The sequence below is a fragment of the Daucus carota genome, chromosome 3 (assembly GCF_001625215.2).
Source record: "Daucus carota subsp. sativus chromosome 3, DH1 v3.0, whole genome shotgun sequence".
NCBI lineage: Eukaryota > Viridiplantae > Streptophyta > Magnoliopsida > Apiales > Apiaceae > Daucus > Daucus carota.
Genome location: NC_030383.2, coordinates 60,842,849 through 60,861,699, shown reverse-complemented (window position 1 = coordinate 60,861,699; position 18,851 = coordinate 60,842,849). Strand labels below are relative to the sequence as shown.

At 36.6% G+C, this 18,851-nt stretch overlaps 2 protein-coding genes across 4 annotated transcripts; one reads left to right on the top strand and one right to left on the bottom strand.

Moving 5' to 3' along the window:
- Positions 1-2,086: 2,086 nt before the first annotated feature.
- Positions 2,087-9,759, bottom strand: LOC108214364 (ATP-dependent RNA helicase DEAH13). 3 transcript variants are annotated; one of them, XM_017386324.2, is made up of 12 exons: positions 9,619-9,759; positions 9,078-9,138; positions 8,088-8,154; positions 7,927-8,004; positions 7,791-7,840; positions 7,623-7,683; positions 6,871-7,245; positions 6,513-6,758; positions 6,174-6,404; positions 5,948-6,061; positions 4,508-5,722; positions 2,087-3,681 (listed from the first exon to the last, which is right to left on the bottom strand). In XM_017386324.2, the coding sequence occupies exons 2-12, from the start codon at positions 9,131-9,133 to the stop codon at positions 2,194-2,196; spliced, it is 3,981 nt and encodes a 1,326-aa protein (XP_017241813.1). In that variant the 5' UTR covers positions 9,134-9,138; positions 9,619-9,759; the 3' UTR covers positions 2,087-2,193. The 3 variants fall into 3 exon arrangements, with proteins under 3 accessions (XP_017241813.1, XP_017241812.1, XP_017241814.1); XM_017386323.2 differs by having other exon boundaries at positions 9,607-9,733; XM_017386325.2 differs by lacking the exons at positions 8,088-8,154; positions 9,078-9,138; positions 9,619-9,759 and having other exon boundaries at positions 7,807-7,840.
- Positions 9,760-15,920: 6,161 nt separating this feature from the next.
- LOC108215239 (uncharacterized) lies at positions 15,921-18,249 on the top strand. Its single transcript, XM_017387647.2, has 2 exons — positions 15,921-16,893; positions 17,005-18,249. Exons 1-2 carry the CDS (start codon positions 16,409-16,411, stop codon positions 18,083-18,085), a joined length of 1,566 nt encoding a protein of 521 aa, XP_017243136.2. The 5' UTR covers positions 15,921-16,408; the 3' UTR covers positions 18,086-18,249.
- Positions 18,250-18,851: the final 602 nt, after the last annotated feature.

Sequence of the window (18,851 nt, the reverse complement as noted above, 5' to 3'; positions counted from 1 at the left end):
CGCCCAAGGTTGCAAATGAGGTTGCAAAAGTTGCAAATCGTATTTTTGAAAAAAAAATTTTATGAAAAAGTATTTTTAAAAACAATGAAAAAGATGGTAGTATTTTTAAAAAACTAATTTTACAGATGGGTATTTTTAAAAAGATCCCAAAAAAAATTAATTTTCTTTTTCTTCTGAATTAGAAATAAAAAAATTTAAAAATTTTATACAACTATACTTCATAAAAACTCTAAAATGCATGTCAAACAATACTAAAAATATTATACAAAAATGGATGAGACGGAGATAACTACTCAAAGGAAAAACATCTCAATCATACAGAGGTCAGGCCATAGTTAGCATCAGTAGAAACCTGCACCATCTCAATTGCCCTGATGTTGGTTTTATACAAATATGAAATAAATATATCTGTATATACTTCAACATTACCCAAATTTTTATAAAATTCAAATTCCACCCAAAACATGACATAGATTAAAGTAACAATAGCAAAGATATAACAAAATTTGAACTATACCCTCCAGGTGCAAAAAGACCAAAGATAAAACTAATGAAGAAGTTAAAATCTTGGAGTTCGGTGAGCAGTAGAACCAAGTACAAAGGATTCTTTGGCCAAACGAAGTACAAAGTATTTTTAGCTGCAAAGTCAGATCATTCGATATATCAGATAATTTTAATGATTTCAAAATAATACATGTAAACATGATAGATATATCTGAATAAAAAATGATAATATTTGATCTGCGTATTATAAATTTTTGTTTTAATTGTTTAAAATTATTTTTTATCTCTGAATCGGTGTCTTCGATATCTGGAAGTCTCGCATAATATCACACAGATTTAATAAAATAAATTATTTTTTATCTCCAAGTCGTTGTCTTCAACATCTGATAGTCTCGCAGACTATCATACAAATATAAGTAAAAATGTGAAAGTATAAGCATTCACAACTTTGTGTATATTTATCGATTAGTATAAATTATTTTTGTGCTAGTATGATAAAAAAATATAAATACAAGATATAGGAATATACAAACACCTACCATCCTAACAACCTTCAAAATAAAATGAATTTTCTCATTAAAGATAGTTGTATTTGATTTCAAAGAGATCATGATGTCTAATTATTTGAGTAAGTGGTTTAAAATCCAAATTTTTGGAAATTTATTATATAATTATTAAAATAAATACATGCAAACATGATAGACATGTCTTGAATAAGAAATGATAATATTAAATTCAATGGTGTTAATTTTTTATTTTAGTCACTTGAAATTATTTTTTATTTCCAAAATGGTGTCTTTAACATCAGGTACTAGTCTAGCAGAGTATCACATGCATACAAAATAATATACGTTAGCTTATCTCTAAGCCGATGTCATTAACATAATTAGCTTATCTCCAAGCCGGTGTCTTTAACATCAGGTAGTCTAGCAGAGTATCACATAGATATAAATAACATGCATTAGCGTTCACAGATAAAAGGAGAAATATCTATATATGTTTGTTTATCTATATATGTTTGTTTGATTATCAAAACAATTGTTTCATCTAAAATAACATATAGAATGTGAAAATATACGTTGCATAAGAGATCCCGGCATACATTCACGTAATCAGGACCCCTCTCTGAATAGGCAAGAGCACGTCTCCATCTCGAAGACTCCTCCATAATATTGAAGTTGCGCACTGTTTGCTCCTGTAATTATGTTTTCAATTCTATGCTAAAAATTTGGAACGACTATTTCAACACAACATGCTGTCATAATAAGTGCACAACTAAACTTGAAACAATCTTTAACTGTAATGCACTCTCTCCAAGCGAACTAGAAGGTAAACTGAGGGAGTTCAGAATGCAAAAATCACGACAAGCATCATTGAATCTGGTGAATTACAGTGAAGATACAAGGCTGTAAACTAGAAGATCAACCTTTCAAATTTGAAATAGGCAAGACCACAGTATCAGACTCAGACTCGCATATATGCACATTCGACTCTGTATTATGGTTCTGATTCTCTCTAAAACTAGAGCACCTTAAAATTTAAAAGTAAACAAAGAGGAAGAGAGTATAATATTAGGAAGCTATTTTAAAAAATAATAATGATGATAAAATTAAATAATATTAGGAAGCTTTTGATACTGAGCAATAAAGTTTATTGCAACCGAGAAGAATGAAAATATACTTCATTTATCTAACCAGATTTTTTTCCCCTACATGTATCTTTCTTTCCAGAGCGTTCTTTTTTACCTTTCTTGGCAAAGCGTCGTCGTGGATCTAAAAGAACCTCACGGTGCATCTCTACCCAAAGCTCTTCAAATTGATTATAGAATCCCTCTTGGAACATATCAAGAATTTCAGGATATAAATCTTCAGGATTTTCACTCCACAACTCTCTTAACATAGCACAACTATCAATTATTTTTGTTCTGCTCTGTAATTTGTGGAGTAGATTCCCCACTCGTTTCTGTCCTAATGATTCTGGCCTCAAAATAGTTGCAGGTGTAACAGCTAAAAATTTCTGGAAGGATTTCAGACAGGGTAAAACAGCACCTCCAATCAAGGAAGAAGCGAACACAGTAACCCGTTGCATATTATCTTCTATAGGAAAACGATGGAGCGGGAGCTGCCACATACGAGGGCCAAAAGATGGAGTCTTCCAACACAAAACTTGGTCGCTTAGCGGTTCATAATAGGGTCTGGGATCCGTATGTGGCGCAGAGAATGTGCAATTAAAACTCGCATACCTGACAAGCCAGTCTGGTTTCACAGTTGTTGCACCATAGATGTAAGGCCGTTTTGTATGCACTAATTCATTGTACACCAGATATTCTGGGGCTGACCTTGATACTGATGATCTACGATGGAGAAAAAATATTTCTTCCCTCATGCAGTCTTCGTAACGAACTGAATTAAAAGTTTTATCTCCGTCTGACAAATCTGAATATGCTTTAGTCTTTCTAGCAACCCTATCTACCCAACCAGCACAGATAGCTTGGCCCAGTAGTTCTTCCTCGGCAGATGACAAATGTTGATTATTAGAAAAGTCCCTCCAAGAAGATTCAACGTCTATCATTTTCCCATGAGTCCAGGAAACATCCTGTTGAGAATTACACAAACTCTGTTGAAATACTAGCTTAAGTAACTGCTTTCTAAGCTTGGACATTTCCTCCATGGTTTTGATATGTAAAGCGTATTCAGTACAGAAGTTTATAGGGTTATCAGAAAGTTCAAAGCATTGCAACGCATAAGCTATGCTCAAAGCGTCGCTAGTAGGGTTACAAAATTTTGCACGAGATGCTCTAGAAGCTTCTTTTTGTCTCTTTTTCCTCAGTTTTTCTTCCTTGTCTAATACCTTCTCACTAGACGCAGTTTCATCTTTCTCATCATGGTTTCCTTCAAATTGTGTAATAAAAGGATTAGACAAGCTCAAAGCTGCAGCTGCTGCAATAGCATAGCTAAGAACTAGATTAGGCCGCGAATATCCTTTACTCTTTAGAAGTATTTGAATGACAGTTAAGAGCATCCGCGAATGTCGTGGACTCATAGGATAGTGTGCCATTGCTTTTCCAAGAGAGGTCAGCCTGCTATTACCATCAAGAGCTTCAAGAAACTTTAAGCATTTTTCCGCTTTATCTATACCATCATCCTCAGGGGGGGTGGGAAATGGAAAATTTTTAACCTGAAACAATTAAAAATATATTGAAACCACAAGTACAGAATCCACCAAGTAATAAATTGCAGGAAAGTGAATTACAAAAATATATTGAAACCACAAGTAGAGAAAATGAGCTAAAACTAGAATCGACTAACAGTTGTAGACATTAGAGCTCAAACAGAAAAATACCCAACATAAAGAGACAGTAGGATACTAAAGATATCTGTCTCATGGCTTTCAAAAGCAAATTTTGACTCTTCACATAAAATTGGACAACATAATAATAAATTCGTTGATTATTGAACAAAACGATTCTAAAATGTGAGCATTAATTTTTAGATAGCTCTATGTAATTATGTTAATAAGAACAATATAGTAGACATAATAAGTGTGTCTACATATAACACTATCATACTATCTTTCCCATTATCGCGACTTGAGATTTTATACAAAATTAATATGTACAAGAGACATGGCATGCATGCTGGCTGCACAACAAGTGTTGCATTAGGCACACTAGCTGCCACCATTTTCTGCACAGGCTGATCGCAAAGATGCCCATGCCACGGGCTTCATGATGTATTATATAATACTTGGAAGTAATTAATTTCCGTGTTCCCAATATTAATGTTATCACATAAGCTTAAAGCAAACAAAATAGCTGCAATTTTTTTTGTATAGAATTAGATGCAAGTGCGAACGTGTGTAGAATAGTTCCGATCTAAATGGAAATACCCATGTAATTGCTAGTAAGGAGATTATCCAGTTAGGATTTAGATCAACTGCAAGTATTATTCATATAGAGCCAGTTCTAATATGATCAAATAGCAACAAACATTAGTAAGCATACCTTATCAATACCCATAGACTTCATGATAAGGACAACTCCATCAACAGGTATTTTTGAAATTTCAGCATCTGAGAAATCAAAAAATTTATTACTGAAGGCACCAGAAGAATAGAGGCGATAACAGTGCCCAGGCCCGGTTCTTCCAGCTCTTCCAGCACGTTGGGAAGCAGATGCCTTGCTTATCCACTGTACTTCATATGTTTCCATCCCATTTGCAGAATTGTACATCTTGACCTTTTCTCTCCCAGTGTCTACCACATACTTAATTCCTGGGATAGTTAATGAGGTCTCAGCAACGTTTGTGGCAACAACTACTAGGCGCTCTCCATCCTTCACCTCATTAAATACTCTAAGTTGTGCAGATGCAGGAAGCATTGCATATAAGGGCAGAACACACATTGGGCTCGCAGGGGGGACATCTGATTCCCCATTGTTCTCCCCTGAGCTCAAATTAGCCTGATCGGAACCTTTACCAGTTGCAACTAGTTTTCCATCAGTATTAGACGCCAATGTATTTTTCTCAGCCAAAGCATCAAAAGCAGCCTTCAGTGAAGCAAGGTTTCCATCCTCCCCCAATACATCATCAGACTCCAGGCTCTTCTGATTAAACAAATACCCACCCTTGCCAGAAACCTCCAGATCACTATCTTCATCCGAATCAAAAGAAGCATCTGACTCATTCTCGGATAAATCATCATAATCATCATCATAGGAACTAAATCTATCAGTTTGCTGCAGGGTTGAGTCTCCTTCAATCTCAAATGCTTCACTTATTTCATTCATGTCATGATCTTCAACAAAATTCCCTTCCAACATAGCAGCTGCATTTTCAATTCGTCTTGAATTACTTTTGACCATTTCTCTAGAAGCTTTCCTAAGCTTTTGACACAAGTACTCTACTTCCCTTTGTCCAGTCACAAAAACAAGTATACCTCCTGGAGGAAGCTTCTTGTGAATGGCCAAGACCTTTTTATAGGCTTGGCCAACATAATCCACAATTTCTGTTCTCTTTGAGAAGTGTATATCCACCGGATACTGTCGAGCTGGAACTTCAATTACAGGTGGGGGTTCCGAAAATATTTTTTTATTAGACACAAAGTCCTCAACCCGCAAGGTGGCACTCATCAGCACAAGTTTTAGTGGATATACTTTATTTTCAGGCTTTGTTTTTTTCCCAAAAAGGAGATCCTGCTCTTTTTGCTCCTCATATATTCTCTAACATAGAATCAGAAATTTCACAACAAGAAATAAATTAAGGGGCTGGAAAAAAAATTGCAATCTAACAAATCTGACGAGAAAGTATCTTAACTGCATAAAACAAAGTGGAGGCAAGCAGAGCAATGTATTTCATAGATTCTTCTACAAATACTTGCAACAGACTGACAATATACAGGACAATATTAACAGTAACACGATTGCAAATCAAACCCCTAAACTCACCTGACGCTCCCGTATAATACGAGAAAGCATTCCTATAAGTATGTCTGTGTTCAGACTTCTTTCATGAGCCTCATCCAAGATAATGACTGAATACCTCCTTAATAAAAAATCATTCTGCAAGAGAAAAGTAAGGTTAATAGTGACATCACCGAAGCAGCAAGACAAGAAAGATCAATCACGTTCTCAGAATTCAGATAAATTTAGTGATGACACAGGATACAGAAACCTGAAGTTCTCGAAGCAATATCCCATCAGTCATAAACTTGATGGAGCAATTGTCACCAATTCTCTTGTCATGCCGCACTTGAAAACCCACCTCCTTACCTAAACGGAGACCAAGCTCAAATGCCACCCTTTTCGCAGTTGCAAGGACTGCGACACGGCGTGGCTGGGTAACACCAATCATACCACTGTTCACCAACGACCGGGATGAACCAAAGCCAGCCTCGTAAAGGAACTGAGAGAGACGATGACAGTAAAATGTTAAAATGTTAGACTATTACAATAGAATAATATTGTACTTCAAAGATCAGCAAAAAGATTACATAGTATCAAATTTGCGCACCTGAGGGACTTGTGTAGTCTTACCACAACCTGTCTCCCCACATATAATGACACTAATATTTTCATTGATAGCTTCCATTATCTCCTGTTCCATCATGACAATTGGAAGGTCTTTTCTTGTATTTTCAATCTCCATTGGTCTTGACACATGAACTACTATAGGGGCAGCTCGAACTCCAGCTGAGTTCCCATTGACCAGATTACTGATTTTGCCAAGATGCCCTGTTGGATATTCATTTCTTCTATCCTGTTTCATGTTAATTTCTTAAGCTCCTTGAGTAGATAGTGTGTGTGTGTGTGTGTGTGTGTGTGTGATTTTAAGATCCCTATGTTGGCAGTCATGAAACATATAAACTTACAATATTTTTTTCCACTTTTGGCAAACTAGAAACAGTACTGGGTAATGCATTCTGATCATTTGATGGCACTGGGATCACACTATTCTCATGGTAAGTTTCTTTAGTTGGGACGGGGGCTTTTAATTGTCTACCATCATCAACAAGGCTGCCAAGAATAGTACTATCATCGTGCTTCGATTCTTTGTCACCTATCAATGAATAGGTAAAGGTACTGACATTGCAGACATCTGTTAAATGCAGTTTTTTTGTTTCTGATTCAAATTCAGAGGTACAATCATAAGTTTTTCGCTTGATTGGTCGATTATTAGCTGGCAACTGAAGTCCAGCCTTACAAAATTGTACTTCCCTCCTGCGTTTCTCTTGAAAAGTTTCAACCTGCAGAAGTACAGAACTAAAAACTTAAAAAATAAATTCCCTACATAGACATCGTAATCCCACATACTAATTAGCTTGGATTATATACAGAATTTTCTTGGGAACAATATTGGTTGATATTTAATTGTCTAGGGATTTATATTGGCGTAGTGATTCGGTTGCGATTTAGCCACCCAATAGCATGTAATCTTTGCTTGTGCTATATTGTCCTACATCAGTGGACAATGATCATCTTTCAACATTAAAAAGTATCCAGTAATTCTGTAGACACGAACAAAAGAAGAAAATAATGCTTGAGAGCGAAATCCCTTAAAATGATGGGTTTTTACTCTCTTAATACTCTTATTTTATTGTGTGTTAGTATATAAGACAAAAACCTGGCCCAGATTCTTTGATGACAACATAAGTGATTGTGCAACATCTCCAATTTTGTACTTCCTGAAAAACGAGATTACCATCTTCTCAGTTCAAACATTATTAATTCATATCAATATGAGATCCATAAAAGAAAACTACAACACAAGAAACTAATGCCAGAATCATACTCCAAAGTCTCCATACTTTTTGATAAGAGAAGTTCCTTCTCCTTGTCCTCCTACAATTGAGATAACCAAGTCAATCAAGTTCAGTATCATGGGAACATAAAATAAAAGCTGGAAGCAATAAAAACACAACCAACACCTGAAGTTTTTTTAGCTTTCTTTTCTGGGACTTGCTTGGCTCAGGAATTCTGTTCTTCTTCTTCTGATATCCAGAGACCTTGGAGGATTAAAAAAAAAAAGACATTAGATTAATCTGTCTTGCTATGCACGGAAGAGAGGAATTTAAACTGCAGCTTCTACCTTCATCTTTTTTGCACTGTTCTTCTTTCCTGGCAACATGAAAGTGTTGCTATCGTTGACATTTAGACTATTGAGCAGACACAAGAACAAGTCAATTCAAAATCAGTAAAAAGATTTCCATAAAAATATATATAAAAATATACATATATACATGGTATGCATGGATCCTGGTCCGTCACATAGGCTACCGAGGGACATGATTTCCTGCTAATGTTTTTCTGTTCCGTGAACAAGATACGGGACGACCTAGTAAAATCGTTTTTAGCCTTTCCGCGCTAAAACAGCGAATATTCTGCTAACCTCACTCAAGAACAAGGGAAAAGGGAGAATGCTGATTTAACCTTACTACTCTCTGTAAAAAGAACAGCAAAATGGTGGAACTAATAAAATACCCTTTTCAGTTTTCAGGGGCCAAAACCTAAATTAAAACATATAATTTTCCATGAAAATTAATTATAACCACAGGGACACTTTATCTACCCCTTGAGTAAAAAATTAAAAAATGTGTTATTTAGGGTTTTGACCCTTGAGAAGAGTATCTCAGCAAATACACTTTTCCTTGGTTCTTATGCGCAGAAAATCGTAAAGGTAAAATGGCCCATTTCCCTTTACTTGGTTTTTAAGGGAGGAAAGTAGCCTATCCACAGTCAGGGCAAGTTTTGTTTCTAAACCTGGCTTGTCAATTATCTCATCCCCGGCAGTGTCCCTGGCTAATATATGCTAGAGACCAGGACCTATTACGTATATTTATATAACTGGAGGAACATGGATAGAATCGTAGAACTAAAAAACTTCATCGACCTATTCGTAAATTAACTTTTGACAGTGCACTAGATAATTAACACAATACTGTTATACCAAACAATAACCACCTTCTACTCAAACAACCAGAAATAATAAACACCAAAATATCTAAACTCATAAACAGAAAACAGAGTAAACTAACAAACGAAAAAATGTACGAGAAGTCTAACAAGTGAAGTTCTTAACCTCATTAATCCGTCCCTGTCCCTGTCCCCGTCTCTCAAATCAACAGAAGTCTCCATGTCCCCTAACCAAAATCCAACTGACACAAGTTAAAACATATACAAGTAACCCAACATAACAACTCCTAAACTCTAACAACAAATTAAAAAAATAACCAAAGGACCCTTTACATCTAACAAAAAACATACAGCCGAAAATATCGAAAACTATACGTGTCACCATAACAAACAATTCCAACAACTACAGTTATAACTCCCAACAGAAATTATCGAAAACAATTTCGATTATAACTAAAATTAAGCAAACATAGCACAAAAATCAATTAAACGGAATTTCAATACTATCATAACTACAGAGCAATTGGGTCAGCTTGTATAACCATAGAGATAAATATAAAATATAAATTTGCTAATACAGTTTAGTAAAAATATTGATGATAAACAGAGTGTAAATGATAATTAAGTGAACTAAGTTAATATTAGTAGCTAAGGCTAGATATAAGCTTGAAAATCAAAAGGGTTGATAGATATACAGGTATACATACAGGTACTGCAGTGAGATGAGCGGCACAGTCGAGACGCAATTGATTTTGGGAAGAAGACTGGGAAATTAAATTTCAATTAGGGTTTTATGGGACACAAAAAATATATTAGGGCTTTATGTTATATGGGACCAGGTCCCTGGCATACGGCCAGAGACTGGTTAAACAACAATCCATTTCCTGGCCGTTGGATGCATATCCAGCGGCCAGGATCATATTAAAAGTTTAATGTGTCTAGCGCTTTTTTAGCGCTGGACAGGGATTCCCATGTCCAGCGCTGACACATTAAACTTTTAATAAGATCCTGGCCGCTGGATATGCATCCAACGGCCAGGAAATAGGCTGTTGGTTAAGCGGTCCACAGCAACCGGTTGCTGTGGACCGCTACCCATGTTATATATATCGTTCTTAAAAATCTCGGCCCTATTTTTTTACATGTTTTGGTTCTTCTCGTATGATATCTGCGGTTTGTCAAATAAGTTAGACGTAATTGCATATCGCACCCCTTAATTATCGTTTAAAAATAATAGAGTACTTATACTTTAAGAAACTCAACTCGCATCTCTTATTTTTACTTCTCAATAGGGGTGATCAGAAAACCGCATAAACCGCCCGCACCGCACCACAAAACGCGGTTTTTAATTTTCGTGGTGCGGTTGCGGTTTGAATTTTTCACAAACCGCGCGGTGCGGTGCGGGTTGCGGTTTAACATATTAGTAGTGCGGTTCAAACCGCACCGCACCGCGATATTATAATATATATATATATATATATATTAGTGATTATCAAATAAAATTATATTATATACATATATATTATTTATAATTATGTTACATATATTTGTTAAATCTCCTCAAACAATAGTTAATTATTATTTTATCAATCTCGCATTACTATTATACCCAAATTTGTATGAAATGATTATATTATTATAATATGTCTCTTTGTAGTTAGTACTCATATTTACACTTTTGTTTGTGTTTATTAGTAGTTGTAGTTTTGAAATGATAAATATCATATAAATTCATTACAAGAAAAGATTTTAATTATTATATATTTATTTTTTATTTCGAATTTCAATTAAAAATATTTATTCTTAAACATACAAACCGCACCGCACCACACCGCATTTTTGTGGTGCGGTTTATGCGGTTTTTATGCTAGCGTGGTGCGGTTGCGGTTTGAGTTTTCAACCAAACCGCATGCGCGGTTTGGTTCGCGGTTTTAGCGAAAAACCGCACCGCGATCACCCCTACTTCTCAAAACCGAGACGCACCTCCTGCCGTTAACTTCCGTTAACTCAGTGCACTCCATTAAGTCACTGTATATATAATTGCAATTCGAACCACTAACTTACGTTCAAAAACGATATTGTACCCATACTTTTGGAAACCCAAATCGCACCACCTATCTTTACATTTCAAAAACGATACGCACCCCCTCCGTTGAATTCCGTTACCTTCTGTTAAAATACTCCTCCGTCTCAATTTACATGTCTCTTTTGTTTTTTGAGAAGTCGAATTGACTAATTTTTGACCAACTATTAAAAAATATTTATTTATTATTTTAGAAAATAGAAAGTTACATATTAAAATGTACTAGATTTTTACCGAATCAATTTCGAATATTTTACTAGCTCGAGGAGCTCATGAACAATTTGGTTTGTTTACACCCCTGGTGATATGTATAACGCAAGGGAAGATGATTCAAAATAATATATATGTTATTATAGAACAAAGTTCCATGTAGTTCACATATTTACTGTAGTACCGTAGACAACGTATGTTCTGCAACTATAAAATGGCATAAAAACATTGCAAAATGTGTTATTTTGCAAATCATGTTCTATAAACATTTGTTATTATAATATTAATTCATATCAAAATTTATAGTTGCAGAACATACATGGTCTACGGTACTACAGTAAATATGTAAACTACATGGAACTTAACTCTAGCTTCTGGTACTATCACTCAATGCTCATCTAAATGGTGGCTTACAAATCCAGTTGGCTCTGTTACAAATTCGGAAGGGAAACAGTTGGAGGAATTGCTATGTGCTAATGCAGATTTTATTGGCTTTATAGATGGCTCTCAGAAAACAGTAAATTTAAACAGCATTGCTGGAATTGGAGGCCTAATTTTAGATAAGAAAGAGAACGTCCTGTTTACTTTCTCAGGCCCAGTTAGTACTTTTAGCCCTTTGGAATCAGAATGGCAAGCCCTCAGATTTTTAATATTATCGTATGCAGGGTCTAAATGGAGCAAAAATTCTCTCAGAATATATTCAGATAGCAGCATTTTAATTAAAGATTTCTTGGAGCTGCAAGTGTCCAGTAATAATCTCAAAGATCCTAGCCTACACAAAGCTGTCTCCTCTATGCAGATTTCAATAAAGCTTATTTCAAGAGACCTTAACACTCGTGCTGATCTTTTAGCCAAAAGAGGTGCCAGGAGACCTGATATGGCATGCTTCTGGAGATAATGGAAGAGTGTTAGTCTGGGAAAAGAAAAATGCGGCTCAAAAAAAAATCTTTTTCTCCTGGGATGTTGCTTGTACCACATATAAAGTTTACTTTTTGCAGGCACTTACTTGGGCTTCTAAAAATTGTAATCATCACTAGCCAATCCTACAGCATAAATAGAGACTCAACAAGAGGAAGTTTTCCCATCAGCCTCAATTGTATTTCTTCACATCTTTTCTCTCTTTATCTTCAAAAGTCAAGTATGGAAGAGGTGGAAGCTGTTGAGGCAAATGCAAGATGGATCATGCCTCGCCACGGTAAGGTGAAGATCAATGTGCACGGCATCTTCTTTGAAAATCCCCTCCCAAATGGTAATAGGTCTGGCATAGGTATAGTGGTGCGAAATGGCAGAGGCAAAATTCTTAGAATGATTGCAGGCTCCCTAGAGTTTGTCCACAGGAGACTCAACGAATATCAGGCATTACTTGAGGGCTGCAAATGTGCGTACCAGGAGGGCTGGAAGTACTTTGTTCTAGAGTGTGATCATCTGGACTCCTTCTGGGAGTGGAAGAATTCTACCCTGGAAGGAGTTCATCCTGAACATGCTCCTCTTGTTCAGCAGCTGAACCAGAGACAAGCTGATAGGAACTTCGTTATAGAGGTTACACTGTGTGATCCCACGGCAAATGCTTTAGCCACTTATCTGGCCCAGTATGGAGCTGAAAATTTCAAATGCATGGTCATCATGGAACAACCTTTCGGTCGCGTTCGTGAGCTTTGGAGTCTAGATATGGGGCTCGGACCAGTGGAACCACGTTTCGTGGCTGTTCGCGAGAGGGATCTTCTCCCTGACGTGGTTGACGAGGAGGAAGTTCCAGAGGTTGAGGAAGGTCCCCATGCAGGTGTTGATCAGGCTGGAGGAGATGCAGAAATGGTGGAGATTATCGAGATTGCTGATGATTAAGTTTGAAGTCATGCATGCATTATGGGCCATTTTCCAGTTCGTTTGCCCATATATATTATTATGGCTATATGAGTAGATATAGGTCTAAGTAGTACTAGATTTTGGGATATCCTAGGTTTAGATATCAGACTTGGTCTGGATGTTTGTTTCTGCATTGGGTAGTCTGTAATGTTGTAGGGCCCTTTTGGTGGCTTGGAGTATCTTGTGTTGGCCCTGTATTATGCTTCTTCTACTATCAATATAAGCTTTGCTTTTCAAAAAAAAAAACTCTGTTATTATAATATTAATTCACATTAAAATTTATAACATCACCGCGAATGCCGCTTTATTCACAATATTATATTAGAAAATAAAATTTATTTCATTTTTCAATTAATCTCAGCCGACAGCCATTCGTTACTTTTTCTAATCGGATTCTTTGGAATTGGTCCCGTACTTTGAAAGGTATCGTCCTGATCCCAACTAAATTTTCTCAGTATAGTTGTGATTTTAGACGGGAAAAAAGAACGAAATAGTGGTACCATACCAGGATTAGGGTAGGGATTGCGAACAAAGTATTTGAAAAACAAGAGAGAAAGAGATGATAACAACGATGGAAGAAGGGGTGAGCAGAAGCCTCACATCGGATTGCAAACAGTTTACTTAAGGCGATACACACATGTTGTTTGTACATTTAAACCGTGATAAAATTTACAAGAATCCTTTTAAATATGCCTCGTTTTCGCATGACAGTTTTGATCCTAAGAAAGTGCTTATCTTGCAGTCTTCCATGGCTTATTGTTGTGTCGTCCTGGGATTGTCGTTACTCAAATACTACTACACCCTCGTGGTCTGTTTCATTATTATGTGTATAATCCCACCACCAATCAATTAGCTACTATTGATATAAATTGGAGTACCCGAACAACCATTCATGCCTCGGTTTTAGTTTTTGATCCTTCAAAGTCCCCTCATTATAAAGTTGTTTTTTGTGTTAGTACACCACCAACAAGGGCTCGTCGGAGGCGGTTCGTGACCTATCACTCCGAAACTAAGACTTGGAAGCTTTCTGCCCTGCATTCCTTTGTTCCGCCTATTTATCTATCCATGTCTAATTTTGCTTACTTCAGAGGATCCATTTACTGGATATCTACTTCAACTGTGGATCTAGTGTTGTCTTACAATGTGGATGCGGACACTTTGGCAACCCTGCCAAGCCCAACGCAAAAGTGCTCGACGTTTGGTAGAAAGAGTTTGTATTTTGGGAGTCTGCTGGCCATTTGCATATCGCTGAGGTGTTTGCTTGTGCTGACTCTTCATTGGATGTGTATGAACTTAACACTGATCGCTCGGGGTGGTTTCTCAAGTTCAAGGTTGATCTCGATCAACTTTCAAAAGATTTTCCTGTGATGAGTGACAATAAGTTTACCTTTGTTGATGAATATGCATTCTCCGTTCTCTCTCTGGTCAGAGGAAGAGAAGACTTTGATGAGGATCCTGTCTTGGTACTAGAAGGTCCGGGGAAGGTCATAGTGTACAATCTTGTTGATCAAAGTTGGAAAGAGGTATGCAACTTTTGTCAAGCTGATAAGGCTCGGGATTGGCCATGTGGAATTTTTAAAGCCATTGACTACAATGAATCTCTAGCCCCTGTCTCCTGGTAAAACAAATCTCAACTGTTTAATGACTTATATCTTCAAGGTTAAGTTTGGTGGTGGATATCACTATTGAATCTTTTTTTTGCATATCAGAAATAGTTTATTTGGTTTTAATTTAGTGAAAACAACTGTGTGTATGGACTTGACATAAGTTTAATGTTTAAATTTATTTAAAAATTTGTTTGCCTGCAACTTAAGAATGCATGCTCTTCAGTTTCTTTTTCAGACTATTTTATATTGACATGGACCACTAACACTAGCTCCCACAGGAAATGCACAAAGATGCTCTGAATTTGTATTACAGTAGAATATTACATGGGAGGAACATGTATATAACCCAGTAACTCTGAATGCCATATAAAATCGCTGTAATAAGGTGCACGCAGCCTGCTAAGCTTAAGAACATACAAGTCCGGTACTCAATCCGACTACATATCTTTTGAATAAATGGCTCACAACTCACAACTACATATGAGAAGTTAGTTTCGACCCAAGTACATTATAGAACGTTTACCTGTTGTAAAACCAGAAGATTAATTCTTCTACTAAACTTTGAACCTCGTTCAGAACATTAGTAAAGAAGCCGCAACTTTTGGTTGGGTTGGAAAATATATAATGTTGCATTCATTTGTTTGTTGGTGGGTGAGCATCAAGCGCCACGTTCTCTGTTTGCTCAATTTGTCTTCTTTCAGGTCTTGTTTTAATGTTTTCCCTTTTAGAATCTATGTACGAGTCAAGATTTTTTTAATAAATACCACTATTGTTTCTTCTTTTTATATTTATTTGCTACCTTTTCTTGATTTTGTTAGTTATTAAATCTTTAAATTGAGGTTTATGATGACTTCTGGGTAATGAGTTCTCAAGTTGATAAGGAATCTTGATAAGTATAATCGAGTTAGGTTCAGTAGAAAACGACGAATTGAAAGAGGTGAGTGCGATTTGGAATGGTGTACTACTCTGCTTTGGACAAGTTTGAGTCCACTGTTTTGAGTAATTAAAATAAGTGTTTATAGCTTATATATAAAAAATTAATTATAATTGTGAAGTAATCTTTAATTTAATTTATGTGTTTGGATAAAAATTTGATATAATATAATAATAAATTATTATAGACTATCTTCTAAAGTTATCCTCTATATTTTTGAAAAATTAAATTTCAAAAATAAAAATAAGTTACTAAAACGACTAGATTTTCAACTTGTTAGGTTCTGATTTATAAGCTGGAAATTGATTTATAAATCTTGACGGTGCCAATAAGCTGCTTTAGACCAAAATCAAAACACACCAAAAATTATTGAGTAAGATTTTCAGCTGAATCTCATTTCTGAATCCCTCCCCTCACCCGAAAATGAAATCGTTATCTGAGTACTTGAGAAGTTTGTGTCACACGTTAAAAGAGGACGAGATCATAGAAGCAGATGCTATCTGCGGAGTGTGCCAAAAATCAGCCGTGGCCTCTTCTGCATACACCATTCATGACGCTACTGAAACGTACTACGTGCACAAGACTTGTTCCGAATTTCCCGTGTCAGTTAATTATCATCCGCATCCACTGACATTAGAAGCGGATCTCGTTATTGGAGATGCAGCTGCATGTCATGTTTGCAATGATCCCGTTATAGGCTCTCCTACATATACCTTAGCCGCGATGTTAATGATGATTGTGGAAGCTTCTACTTGCATAAAAGTTGTGCAGAACTATTACCGCAAATCCATTACCATAAGCACATGATGCATCCTCTTTCTCTGTTACCACGCCCTGCTGATTACTCTTGTGATGTTTGTCGTCGTGTTGTGAAGGTCTCTTATGCGTGCGTTGAGTGTGAGTTTGATGTGTGTGTGTTTTGTGCTTTGGAACAGAGAGTGCTTCATCATCCAGGACACAAGGAGCACGCGCTAACATTGATGAAGAAGGAAGCCTATTTTGAGTGTGATGCCTGTCATGAGGAAGCTAAAGACTCTTCGTATGTATGCACAATATGTGAGTTTTGGATCCACGAGAGCTGTGCGTTTTCCCCCTCCATTATTCCGGCTCCAACTTATCACCATCACCCTCTCACTCTCGTCTACTCTATTCCTGACATTCATCGCTATTTTCCCCGGTTCTGTGGTGTCTGCCACCAATATGTTCACAAGAGCTACTGGGTGTATTATTGCCACAAGTGCACATATTTTGTGCACATGAAATGTTCTACATCCACAATATCCATGGTGTGAGTACCTTTTTAATTATTTTTACTTTGCTATTCACATCATTTCTTCTCTAAGTTGTCATGAGCTCATTTGTTATCATCTCTGAATTAATTTTTATTAGTTGTTTTCAGAAATGAGATTGAAGCAGATGATGACGTCGATGATGAACCTGATTTGGTACAATTTCCGCTGCCTAGCCAGGAATCAATATTTGATCTCATTGTGACTCAGTGTTGCAAGTCCCAAGCCAACTTTAAAGGTGAAGGTGAAATCAGTGTTGCTATGTCGACAATACCTAATAGTCCGCGCCTAATTGAAAAACATTGGAGTCACAAGAACCATCCATTGCAGCAGCTCCAATTTACTATTGGTCAGAATAGCAATGATGAAAATGATGATGACATAAGAGCGCTGATATGCGATGGGTGTATTCAACCTATAACTGTTTCCGATCCATCTTATTACGCTTGTATCCAATGTGGATTCTTTCTCCATTCCTTCTGTGCGACTATGTTGCCACAAGAGTTGCCTGTGGGAGCGTCCTCATTTCATCCAAATCATTCTCTCTTACTCCAGAAAGGGGATAAATTCTATAGTATTGTCGAATGTGGAGTCTGTTGCCTTGCCACGAATGGATTCTACTATCAGTGCCAGACTTGTGATATCTATGTTGATATCCGTTGTGCATTTTTACCCAGAAGGATAAAACATAAATCTCACAAACACCACTGCCTTGTTCAGCGACAGTCTTCTGAATCCATATGCAGCGTAACCAGGTTTCGAATTGGGAAGGGGATGGAATATGCATGTGAAACCTGCAGTAGCTTCCTGATTCATATATATTCCGCAATTTTTCCAAGCAGGATGGAACACAAATATGAAACCCATCCGATAACTTTGAGAAGTCCTCCATTCTTTTACGAGGGAGTATTTTACTGTGAAATATGTGAAGAACAAGTTGACAACCAATACACGCTCTATCATTGCAGTGAATCTGATCACTCTTTCCACTATTATTGCTTCGGTTTGCTCATAAATATCAAGTTAGGAGGGACCATCAAAGTTGATATTGGGGGTGAACCACACACACTTGCATTAGTCTATAAGACGGTTACAAGAAAGAACTTGACATACACTTGTTCCAATTGTGCAGGCTCCTACGATTCCTCCTATTTTGCATTGGAATGTGATGGTTGTGGTTATCTTGTATGATACAAGTGTGTCCTCACCCCCCTTGGGCGAATAATTGTGAGAAGTAGATCCAGCACTAATACATCGTAAATAGCCTGTTTTGTTGTACTGATCCTATAAGAGCTATTGATTCTATGTATTCTTCCATCGTTACCTTCAATTATACTGGTAATAGCATTTCGTTATTCTGTCTGAAAGAAGTCATCGCGAAGTCTGAGTAGTTTGTTTTTACATTAGAACTCATCCGTGACTGGTTTAAATTTGAAGGATTCTGATTTATATTTGAGACATTTAGCTGATACTCTGATTTTTTAAGTAAGGTTTTCAGAATGGACTACTCGAAAAGCTTTAAACTTTACTGGAGGGAGATGGATTCTCTGTATTTCACAAATTTAGAAAATTTCATTGTTGTCTCTACATAAAGTTCATGTATTTTTACCTACACATCTCTGTGCTCTCTATTTTTCGAAGATGAAATTAAATGAAACTGTTGCTTGATTAAGAGTATTTCCTCTGACATCCAATTCAATTCCTGCTGCATTTCCACCTGACAGCTAAATGTTGCGACACAAGAACATGATCTGAACTAACTCTTCAGATGTCCGTCTCGTGTCCCTAATTCTGCAGCACGAATCACCAATGATCTGATAAACGCGTGCAAAATTTACATTAAAAATTCACCTTTAACATCAAATTTCACAACTAAGAACACTAACTCGCGAGATTTGTGATTCATATGTTAAATTAGTCTGTATTTGAATGCAACAAACCGCGATAAATGCCTGCC